This window comes from Pseudorca crassidens, chromosome 3 (genome assembly GCF_039906515.1).
Source record: "Pseudorca crassidens isolate mPseCra1 chromosome 3, mPseCra1.hap1, whole genome shotgun sequence".
NCBI classification, from domain to species: Eukaryota; Metazoa; Chordata; class Mammalia; order Artiodactyla; family Delphinidae; genus Pseudorca; species Pseudorca crassidens.
This window is the reverse complement of record NC_090298.1, coordinates 130,245,389-130,256,924: the sequence shown is the minus strand read 5'-3', so window position 1 is coordinate 130,256,924 and position 11,536 is coordinate 130,245,389. Positions and strand designations below refer to the sequence as shown.

Sequence of the window (11,536 nt, the reverse complement as noted above, 5' to 3'; positions counted from 1 at the left end):
TGGTGGCGCAGTGGTTGAGAGTCCGCCTGCTGATGCAGGGGACATGGGTTCGTGCCCCGGTCCAGGAAGATCCCACATGTCGTGGAGCGGCTGGGCCTGTGAGCCATGGTCGCTGAGCCTGCGCGTCCGGAGCCTGTGCTCCGCCACGGGAGAGGCCACAACAGTGAGAGCCCCGCGTACCGGAAAAAAAAAAAAAAAAGATATATATATATATATATATAAATAAATAAAGATCAGAGACTCGGTAACACGGCCCGCAAGGCCCCGCAGGGCCTGGCTCGGTTTGCCCCTCCTTCTCGTCTCCTCTGTCTCTCCCACTCTGCTCCAGCTCACTGACCTTCATACCTGTCATGCTCCCCCCACAGGGTCTTTGCCCAGGCTGCCCCTACACCTGGAATGTTCTTCCCTCCCTTTATTTCCTAGTAAAATCTTTTTAAAGAAACCATTAAACTGTTTAGAATTCATGGGTGGTAAAAGATTTTTCAAACAACAACAACAACGAACAACACGAGTTACAAAAGACAGTATCTACCTTCGTGTTCCAGGGCTCAAACCTGCCGCAGTGGCCAGCGATCAGAGCCCCCTTTCTGTTAATCAGCCTTCTCCAAGCCGCGGTCCACAGCGCCCTCTAGTGGGCCCAGAACGACAGCACCAGGATAGCTTCTGTTCATGGCCTCCTGCAGCCCCACCCCAAGACTCAGCCACAGGAGCACAGGTGGCGCTGGAAGCATCATCAAAAAACTCACTTCACTGTGTAAAACTGGGACCTAGTTAGTGGGCAGGATTTGCCCAAGATCTCACCGAGTCTGTTGCAGAGCTGGGCCAACCAGCGTTCTTTCCACTACATGGTATTACATAATCGAATACTCAGAAGCATCGCAACGCTTTGGTAAGCAGGGACTTGTGGCTCATGGGTGAACATAAGACATGAGCTAAGCTTGTTTCATATTTTCACTGAAATCCTCCACTCGTGGGTGTGGTCTTTGGGTGTAAGACCCCTTGTGGGCTACCTCGCCTAAGTCTGTGAACTCCTTCTGTGCCTCCAACACGGGAACTCCTTCCTCCCTCAGGGCCTTTGCACTGCCTGTTCCCTTTGCCCGGAATGCTCCTCCACCAAGCTGCCTCTTGGCTCGTACACCCTCCTCATATCATCCAGCTCTCACAGAGGCATTCCCTGACTATCCTACCTCACGTTGATCCCTACCCCAGTCTCTAAAATACCTTGTTTATATCCTTCATAGCCCTATTCACACCTGACATCATCGTGGTGAGTTGTTTTGAGGTCTGCCTTCCTCTCTAGAACGATGGCTGTTGGGAATTTATTCTGGACCTAGCAGAGGCCCTGGGCACTGAGCGGGTGCTCGACGAATACACAGGGAACGATGGACTGGAGAATGGCGCAGGACAAGGAATTAGCCAGAGACCACATTAGAGAAAAGTCTGGAGGTTTACTCAACAACAGTCACAATCACAGTTGTATATGGTAAGTCAGGTCTTCACAAAGGCTCACTTTTCCAGGCAGGAGATGAGAGGTTGGCGGTCTCGAGCTTTCTCTATGGAATCCCAGGTCTGACTTCTCAAGTATTCCTTGCTTGTAATCCCTTTGGGATCCACCTTCAGGCCTGTAACAGAGCAGGACCCTGACCTTGTTGGCTGGCATGGCTGAATCAAAGCCATTTTGGGAGTGGATGTTAAGAGGACCTTGTCGCTTGGAATGTAGGTCCAACTCCCACCCCAAAGGTGACAGTGGGCCTTGGCTCAAGATCAAGTTTGAACAAACATATTACTTGGATTTTCACAAAAATGCATCAGTTGAAAGCAGAAAAGAATTCCAGGACAGAACTCGCACCTTGCCCTTCTCCCACACTTAGAAATCTTCAGAAAACTTAATTAAAAATGCATTGCCTTCTAAGAATTACAAAGGATCACCCAATCTGTGCAAAAGAGGGATCCCTGAAGCAAGGAGTCCAGATTTCTCAGTTACTACTGTAAAGTGCTTCGCCACTCTTCTGAAACTTCAGAGACGAAAAGTAGAGAGATGCACAGAAAGAAATATGGCATCATCTTCAAGGACATCACCTATTCCTTAAGGAGAAAAAGAAATTCAGCAGGTGGCGAATATAATGTGGACTTTGGGAATCCAACAAGAACTACATCTTCAACAAGAACTGCTCTTTCTCCCCAGGTCCTAAGGTCGTATCTCCCATTAGATCCCTTTTGTGGATGTACTCCCTTCTGCCTCTGAGCTATTTCTTCCAAAAATAGGCAACTGATAGCTCCTGGACTGTTTTAAAAGTTGAAAGCTCCAACTGGAAGCACAAGGTGGAATGGCTTTTCCCACGTGTGCCTGCACACTTAGCCGCCTCCTCCAAGGCCTTGTACTGACAGTGAAGATGCTCTTTGCATTCCAAAATGTTTCTGGAGTCCCCCTTTGGAAAGGCTGCTGGTGGGCCACACAGGCATGGTACTCTCTAGCCACACCCTGTTTTGCGACCCCATGCTCAGAAGAAAGGCTCTAAAGGAAAAAGGGTCCAGGTTCTCACACATTACCTGGATGACGGCACCTCCACAGGCTCCTGGCTGTTTGAGCATCAGCCAGGGTGGAGCAGGGACCTGGATCCTTGAGCTTGGTGGTTTTCCAAAATGAAGACAAAACAATGGGTGGCTAGTATGTGCGATCAGTTGGCCAGTTAACAAATGGACTTCTCTCCTTCCTTCCTTGATTACAGGCTATGTCAAGTCTCAGCACCTACAGATGTGGGCTCAGCAATTACAAATGCCAGAGTGCTCAGAGGACCTGCCCATCCCTTGTTGAGGGTGCAAAGCCAGACTCAAAAGGAGAACCAAAGGATGGAAAAGAGGACGACTGAGGACCGCTTGCTGCTGCTCCTGCTTCCCACATGCGTCCTGTCACCCACTTGGAGTGGGACCATTCGGAAACCTAGCCATTGCTCCGCCCTCCACCTGGGCGTGGGATTGGGGGCTGCAGGCGTGGCTTCCAAACAGGGCCCTCTCCCAGGGGCTGCTGAGGCCCTTCTTGGCCACAGATTAAATGAGCCATGCAGTTACCCTTTAAATTTGGGGTGTTATTTGCATAAAATGGAATAACTTCTGGCCTCTGGCCCTTGGGAGGCATTGCTGTCTCAGATCCTGCTCTAGGCCCAACGCCTCCTGCTTGAAATTAGACATTAAGAAACACACACTCATCCAACAGGAACTGCACACACCACCAAAAATGTTTCCCCTCCCCCCAACCCCGCCGCTTTATGTCTAGCAAGGCACTAGGAAATGATTCAAGTTTAGGGATTGGCTGTACATTTGCATTTTTTCTTTTTAAAAGGCACAGTTTGTATTTTAATGATGCTGAATTACTCTCTGATGATGAATCCTAACTCAGTTCTCCCATATTGCGACACTCTTGTTATCCTAGATTCTGAAAGGGGTCTCATCTTCGACTCCTTCCTACAGAGGGCCACTTCTAAAGATATAGCACTCCCTTGGAAAAGACACCAGGGATCGACAAGCAGGCTTTGTAAGCACGGGGCTGCCTCTCCTGCGGGCCCGTGGCCAGAGCAGGGCTTGTGCTGAGGCAGAAGTGGAAGTGACACTTTGCCTGCTGCACGCTTAATCGGGGTGGTGGTGGCCGGGAATGTTTACCTTCCTCCCCAGATAATTGACAGCCTTGAGATCAGCCAGCATCTCAAAGGCAGATTCGTGGCTCTGCTCCCAGATTTATGTCTCAGTTATTTCATTGGTAAATAACACAGTCGAGAGGCTCGACTCTAATTGGAATACTGATTCAAGGACTTCCTGAGCTAGCTGGCAGAAGCCGTGGGCTGTAGACTGCGATTTCCATGTCTGAATCAGTGGGTGGCAGGCTGGTTACAGAAACACTTCCTATTAGTTTGGGAGCCCTCTGGGAGGCTGACACATAATCAACAAAGCAAAAGGTAAACACAAAGGACCGGCATGGAGCTAGGTACACGTCTGTTCATGGGACACTGGGATCTGTTCTCCACTGCAGGTGTGACCATGGTGGCAGGTTGGCAGGGCTTTAGGTCTGGGCTGAGGACCGTGTCACACCAAGGCCTCCAGTATGAGCTGACGGACACAGGTCTCCTGCCCCCTCCCCCAGCACCACCAACGTTGGACTTCACAGATTGTCTCTAGGCTGGGGGCTGCCTCGAATGTTTTACACTTGGCTGGCTAATCACAGCATCCTAGAAATCCATATTGGATGCTAGAATACCAGAATCCTACGTGTCATTTTAGTTTGTGATCACAGTACAGAGTTCTTTAAAAATTCTAGAATTCCATATGAGAACCAGAACCACAATGAGTCAGAGGCGAGGCATCTGCCCATGGTCCACCCTGGAGGCCTCCGGACCTCACACCTCTGTTCCTCTCCTGAGGCAGGCAATTGACCGAGAGAGAGAGAGAGAGAGAGAGAGAGAGAGAGAGAGAGAGAGAGAGAGAGGCGGGGTGGGTGGGGGGAGAGATATGGAAGCACTGATGAGGGAAATTCAGCCAGAATTTCTAGTTTGGAGGTTTTCTACTGGGCCCGTGCCACAGGCCCAAGGCCATCTGAAACACAGTCCTGAAAAGCTGGTGGCTGGGCTGTCCTTGTGCCCGGAGAGCGCTAAAATGGGCATTTCGAGTACCCTGAGAGCAAGGGGAGACATCCCGTCTGTCCACGGCTGCAAAGGAATATCTGCGGGTCGCGCTGCTGCCCCCAGGCCTGGCAGCTGGCCAGGGGTCAGTATTGTACACTCGGAGGGCCCGAGGCACGGCTTTCGACTGACTGCATCTCCTGGGGCTGTGACAGAGAACAGACGCTGGGCAGGCAAAAATTCAAAGGCTGAAACCAGTGGCCCCGAGAAAGACTTTTTCCCTTCTGCTGCAGATGGGTGGCACTGGTGCTAAAAGCTGCCCCCCCTACAGACAGAATTTGCCTCTCTCTCTGCAGGACTGTCATGTATGAGCCACCTGAAGGCTAGGCAGCCTCAGAGGACTCAGTTTAGGGTGGTCTAGGGCTGCCCTGGCAGTCCTCCTGCATAATGCTCAAGGGAACGTGGTGACAAAGTTGAAAAGGCTCTCCTGTATTTCCATGATGCCGCCAGGGGTGCAGCAGGCTCTGCTCTTGAGCGGGGCCTCTTGTGGGGTCTGCTCTCTATCCCGGCTCCACCACTCTGGGCCTGCAGGGCCAGGCAGACACCTGGCCCAGCTTCAAGCGCCCCCTCTGCCCTGGCCCGGCTGGGCAGCAGCTTTTATGTGACGGAGTCCGCAGAAGCCCTGCCTCTCTTGGGAGAGGGAGGCTGCAGTGAATGCCGGAGAGGACCCTGCCAGGCCTGCCACGGGAACGTGAAGGCTCAGTTGCTATTGAATTTTTCCAAGACTGTTGAGTTGGTATGTTCAAACAGCCACTGCTGAGTGGGAGAGGAGGGGTTGCAGGTGTTCATGAAGATCCTGTGGTCACGTTCACTGCAGTCCATGCAACTGCCGCTGACGGGGTGATACAGGGTCTGGTCCTGCAAAACAGGCAGGTTATCAGCCGGGCCACGCTGGGGAGGTGAACAAACAGCAGCAGCAGTAACAGCAAGGAGGCAGGGAGGCTCGCAGACCTGTCTGGCTCTCCTCTCGAGCACACAGTGGGCACTGCCCGCCTCCCTTGCAGCTGGCCTTGTCACATGCCTAAGCTGTGCCCACTGGGATGCGGGCAGAAGTGATGCCTGCTACTTCTGGGCCGGGGCCCTAATCACTGCCCATCTCCAGTCAAATTTCATTGGCTTTCAAGGTAGTTTTTTTTAAGAAATGGGCTCAGCTGCCAACATTTAAGATTCCAGAGACTTCAAATAAACAGTTGAATTTCTGCTTTCTCTTGATGACTGGAGAGTCGGGCATGGTAGGTCTGTGGAACAAACACGTGAGGGAGGGGCTCTGGGGAGCAGGAATGAGGCATTACATTTTTTTTTTTTTTAAATCGAGCAGGCTTCCCTGTTCCCCCCACACCCTGTCTTACTTTGCGGTACTTCCACAGCTGGTTGCCCTTCATGCTGTGGCAGTCGTAGAGGGTGACGGGGCTGGTGTGGGAAATGGCGTCGAAGCAGAACTTCTTGGTGTGCTGGGGGTCTCCAGGCCGGATGTCCTCTCTCCAGGTGAAGGTGAACACCTGTACACACAGGCACATCGTGAGTGGACAGCAAAGCTAGGGGACTCTCTTTTTTTGTAATCATGGGGAATTTTAAACACAGGAGTCCAGAAAAAAGTTTATTGACCACACCTGTCCCAGTGACCCAGCTTTGAGGATTACCAACTCACGGCAAATCTTGTTACAGCTTTCCCTCACCATATCCCACCCACAACGTTATTCTGAAGCAAATCCTGGACATCCTACCACACCAGGTGTCATGACTTCAGTAAATGCCATGATAACAATGAAAAGTTATCACAGAATCTTCCATGTCATCAAATATCTTGAGTTCAAGTGTTCTCAGACTGCCTTATACCTCTCTTTTCACAGTCAGTCTGTTTGAATCAGGATCCAAACCAGGTTCACATATGGTATTTGGTCGATAAACTTTCTTTTCAGCAGCTTTACTGAACAATATTTGGCATGTGATAAATTGCCCACATTTAAGTGTACAGTTTGATACTTTTTTTTTTTTTGCGGTACGTGGGCCTCTCACTGTTGCAGCCTCTCCCGTTGCGGAGCACAGGCTCCGGACGCGCAGGCTCAGCGGCCATGGCTCACGGGCCTAGCCGCTCTGCAGCATGTGGGATCTTCCCGGACTGGGGCACGAACCCATGTCCCCTGCATTGGCAGGCGGACTCTCAACCACTGCGCCACCAGGGAAGCCCTATTTATCTTTCTTTATGTCAATATGACACCTTTAATTACTGACATTTTACGATACATCTTGAAATCAGTGTTAGTCTTTAACTTTGTACTTCTTTTGAAATTTTGTTTTGGCTATTCTAGGTCCTGTCCATTTTCCATATGAATTTTAGAATCAGTTTTTCAATTTTTACAAAAAAGCCTACTACAATGTTAGGATTCTGTTGAATTTATATATTTCTTTGGATAGAATTGATATCAATTATTGAGTCTACCAACCTATGAACATGGTATGTATCTTCATTTATTTAGAACTTCTTTAGTTTCTATCAGCAATATTTTGTAGTTTTCGGTACACAGGTTTTTCACATCTTTTGTCAGTTTCACACCTGAGTATTTCATATTTTTTGTCATTGTAAATGCTTGTTTTTAATTTTAACTTCTGATTCTTCATTATTAGTATGTAGAGAAACAACTGACTTTTGTATCATGCAACTATGCTAAACTCAGCTATTAGTTCTAGTAGCTTCTCTGTAGATTTTATTGAATTTTCTACATAGATGATCACATACTCTGCAAATAAAGACAGTTTTTGTTCTTTACTTCCCACCTGGATGAAATTATTTTTTTCTTGCCACAGGTTAGAACCTCCAGAACACTGTCAAATAGAAATGATAAGATTGGGATCCCTGTCTTGTTCCTGATCTTAGTGGGAAAGCATTCAGATTTTTACCATGAAATATGATGTTAGCTGTAGAATTTTTACAGATGCCCTTTATCAAGTTGAGGAAGTTCCTTTCTAGTCCTGGTCTGCTGAGAGTTTTTATTAGAAATGGATGTTAGATTTTGTCAAATGGTTTTTCTAGGTGTGCTGAGGTGATCATATGGTTTTCTTTTTCATTTTGTTAATGGTGAATCATATTGATTAATCTTCTAATGTTAAACCAACCATTCATTCCTGGGATAAATTACACTTAGCCATGATGTATTACTCTTTTCATATATTGTTGGATATAATTTTCTAAACTTTTGTTTAGAACTTTTGCATTATGTTCATGAGGGATATTGCTCTGTGGTTTTCTTATAATGTTTTAGTCTGGTTTTGCTATTAAGGTAATGCTGGCCTCATAAAATGAGGTGGGACGTATTCCCTCCTTTTCCGGAAGAGTTTCTGTAGAATCAGTAACTTATCTTCTTTAAGCATTTGAGAGAATTCACCAGTAACTCTATCTGAGCCTGTAATTTTCTTTGTGGGAATATTTTCAACTACAATGTCAATTTCTTTGATAGAACCAGGGTGTTTTCCACTCGGGCTGGTGAGAACAGGCATTATTCCTGGCTCAGGTCAGTAAGAGCACTGTATCACACCCCCATCATCACTGGCTCAGGAAACCCAACATGTGAGAGCTCCAGGACTTCTCCAGAACTCTTGGGAAGGACATGCCTTTTCACTGAGGGGCTGGCAGCCTATGCTCCTGGTGGTCACATCTGCCACCACATGGGAAGACAGCCAGGTTAAGAATGGAGCCAACGGAGAGGGAAGCAGAGCTGAGACCCTAGAGAGATCCTGATGACATCATCTAGACTTTTCAGTGACACCAGCCGGTAACTCCCTCTTTCTGTTGATGGCCACTTGGGCTGGGTGTCTGTCATTTGTAACCAACAGTCCAGACTGATGTGCAGGGTTCCTCTTTCCAAGGTGCTCAGGAGGCTCTTATAATGCGTACCCTGGGCTGACCTGTGATTCATCTTTTTGGCCGTGCTATGTGAGATCTTAGCTCCCCAACCAGGATCGAACCCACGCCCCCTGAATTGGAAGCATGGAGTCTTTTAAAAAAATTTTTGGCTGCGTTGGGTCTTCTTTGCTGCGTGTGGGCTTTCTTTGGTTGCGGCGAGCGGGGGCTACTCTTCGTTGCGGTGTGTGGGCTTCTCACTGTGGTGGCTTCTCTTGTTGCGGAGCACGGGCTCTAGGGTGCATGGGCTTCAGTAGCTGTGGCACGCGGGCTCAGTAGTTGTGGCGTGCGGGCTGAGTAGTTGTGGCTCGCGGGCTCTAGAGCACAGGCTCGGTAGCTGTGGTGCACGGGCTTAGTCGCTCCGCAGCATGTGGGATCTTCCTGGAGCAGGGCTCGAACCCGTGTCCCCTGCATTGGCAGGTGGATTCTCAACCACTGAGCCACCAGGGAAGTCCCGAGACTCATCGTTGACCCGTGGCCTCTCCCTCCCAGTCCTGACCATGTGAGCAGTGCAGGCCGCGATGGCACAGAGAGCCCGACTACTGGTCCTGAGGAGCGGCCCTTACCTGCATGTTGTTCCAGGCGGCCTCCCCTCGGCCCCGGACGCAGCTCTCCAGCCTCAGTGGGGAGCCCAGGGCCCCATGTTTCGTGTCTGCACACAGCCCTGTGCCCACATTGCGGATCTGGACAAGAAAGAAGCAAAGAGTGGACCAGTTAGCCACCTCGAGATACCTGCCTGGGCCCCTGCTGGGGTGGGGGGAGGGAAACGAGGCAGAGGCATCACATGGGCTGAGTGCTGAATTACCCTAATAAAGCTTGCCCCGGGTTGGTGGGTGGGCCCTGAGCCTCTCGATAAAGGAACACAGAGAGCCGCTCTGCTAAACCCTGCTTTGTCTTAGAGCACGCAGAGTCCTGGGGGGGTGGCGGGTGCCTGGAGGGGAGGGGCTGTTGAAAGGAGGATTCCCCGGCTCCTCTCCCAGAGAATTTGACCCAACAGGTCCAGGGATCACATTTTTCCCTCATTCCAGGTGATCTAGAGACTATGCCTTGAAAACCACTCTAGAAAAGGTGTAGGGTCTTTGCTGTGGGACCTTGGAGACTCTGCCTTTTAGGGCGGGTGAATGGGAAGATCCAAAGAGCAACAGTGGTCTCACTAAGATGGGTGGGGGCGTGCGGGGAAGAGCACCGTGGGGGTGTGGAGGCCCCGGCAATCGCGTGGCCAGCCAGCACGGACAGCAGGCAAGCCACCGTGCCAGGTGCCGGCATCACATCGTGCAGCTCCTACTTCACAGACGTGGCTCCTCGTTCGACTGAGGGGGAGGGGGTGTCGGGGCTCAGAAAAGGTCAACTGCAATGTCCGGCTGCAGGGGTCTGACCACCCAGCTGCCGTGTTCTGCGTCCACCACCGTGTCCGAGAGGAGGCCACGCTCCCCGGCGCTGCCCCCAGCCAGCGTTTGAGGGAGGCAGGCCCACCCCCGGGAGATGCGCGCTCCTCGGGCAGGTGATTTGGCCAGAAGACTGCCTGTTAACACGGCCAGACTTCAGTAGAGCCTCACTGCAGGCTGGGACCCTTCTTCCGCAGCATCACGTTCTGACGGCTCTCCCCGCCTCCCTGCTCAATTCTTTCCTCAAGTGTTGCCCCAGTGAGTCTCTTGCACGTCTAGTCCCATCTTGGTGTCTGCTTCTCGGAGGACCTGAACAAACACGGGGGAGAAAGCCAATAGAGTGGCAAAGAAACGAAGAGCTTCATGAGGGAAATCAAGATGACACCTTGTCTAGAAAACTCGTGTTGGTGTTGGGCGGGGCTAGGCAGATGGCTTAGTTGGGAACGGCCCCTCTAAGTTGCTGTGTGAATCTGAACAAGTAACATCTGATGTTTCTGCCCAACGCGTGTCTCTCCACCTCTGGTAAAAATGCCCTGATTTTCCACAGGGCCACGGCTCCTGGCCCATCCCGTGGCCAGAGCACCCATCCTACCCTTGCTTCCCCCTTCTTCCAATGGCCACAGTGATTGGTGCAGGATCCAAGGATAAGATTTCAATCCTGGACCTTTGCTGGCTCCACTGGGAAAGAGGTCTTTACTTTCTGCTGGGTTGGGCCAAGCTTGGGATTTCTCAGCCTGAAGCTTCTGGGAGCCAATCTTGCTACTCGCGGCGTGAGGCCAACACAAAAGGAAGCACAGTTAAGCAGGAGAAAAAGAGACTGACATCATTTGAGCTCCCTGGATCCAGGTGTTCACAGCTGAAGCCACAGCTATCCAAGGTTCCTGTGAGAATCAATAAATCCCCCCTTTTCACTTTAAAATGGACTTCTGTCACTTAAAACAGGAGCGCCAATGCTTATGCTTCCCCTCCACAAGCCCCCATATATCCATCTCTAAGCGAGTGGGTGCTCTCAACTGGAGCCAGGAGCCACGCCCAGGATGTGGTGACGGACTGTCTGCCTCCTCCAGCAGGACCAGCTCCATGGGTGTGTGACAAGGGCAACGGCACAGGGTCCCTCACTCAGAGTCTGTGTTTGTTTTTTAATACATTTATTTATGGCTGCGCTGGGTCTTTGTTGCTGCTCGCGGGCTTTCTCTAGTTGCGTTGCGCAGGCTTCTCATTGCAGGGGCTTCTCTTTGTTGTGGAGCACGGGCTCCAGTAGTTGCGGCACGCGGGCTCAGGAGTTGTGGCTCGCGGGCTCTAGAGCACAGGCTCAGTAGTTGTGGTGCATGGGCTTAGCTGCTCCGTGGCATGTGGGATCTTCCCGGACCAGGGCTCGAACCCGTGTCCCCTGCATTGGCAGGCGGACTCTCAACCACTGCGCCACCAGGGAAGTCCTGTGTTTGGTTTAAAGCTCTGCTGTCACTGTCTTAAACTTTCTAGTAATTTTATCTTTGAAACCTGCAAGTGAAATCTGATGGGGCAATAGAGCACGCACGTGAGCAGAGGTGACACATGCTCTATGAGCATCTGCCGGTCCTTTC

The 11,536-nt window shown here is 50.7% G+C and overlaps 1 protein-coding gene across 2 annotated transcripts in view; it reads right to left on the bottom strand.

Annotated features, from left to right (window-relative positions):
• Positions 1 to 1,428: 1,428 nt before the first annotated feature.
• The window catches only part of GALNT10 (polypeptide N-acetylgalactosaminyltransferase 10), a 225,921-nt gene continuing 215,813 nt past the window's right edge, over positions 1,429 to 11,536 (bottom strand). For both annotated transcript variants that reach the window (XM_067732357.1, XM_067732358.1), the window contains 3 exons: positions 9,135 to 9,251; positions 6,020 to 6,169; positions 1,429 to 5,528 (listed from right to left, as the gene is read on the bottom strand). In XM_067732357.1, the coding sequence (XP_067588458.1) occupies positions 5,370 to 5,528; positions 6,020 to 6,169; positions 9,135 to 9,251 (426 nt within the window). In that variant the 3' untranslated portion in view covers positions 1,429 to 5,369. The remainder of the gene's footprint in view (positions 5,529 to 6,019; positions 6,170 to 9,134; positions 9,252 to 11,536) is intronic.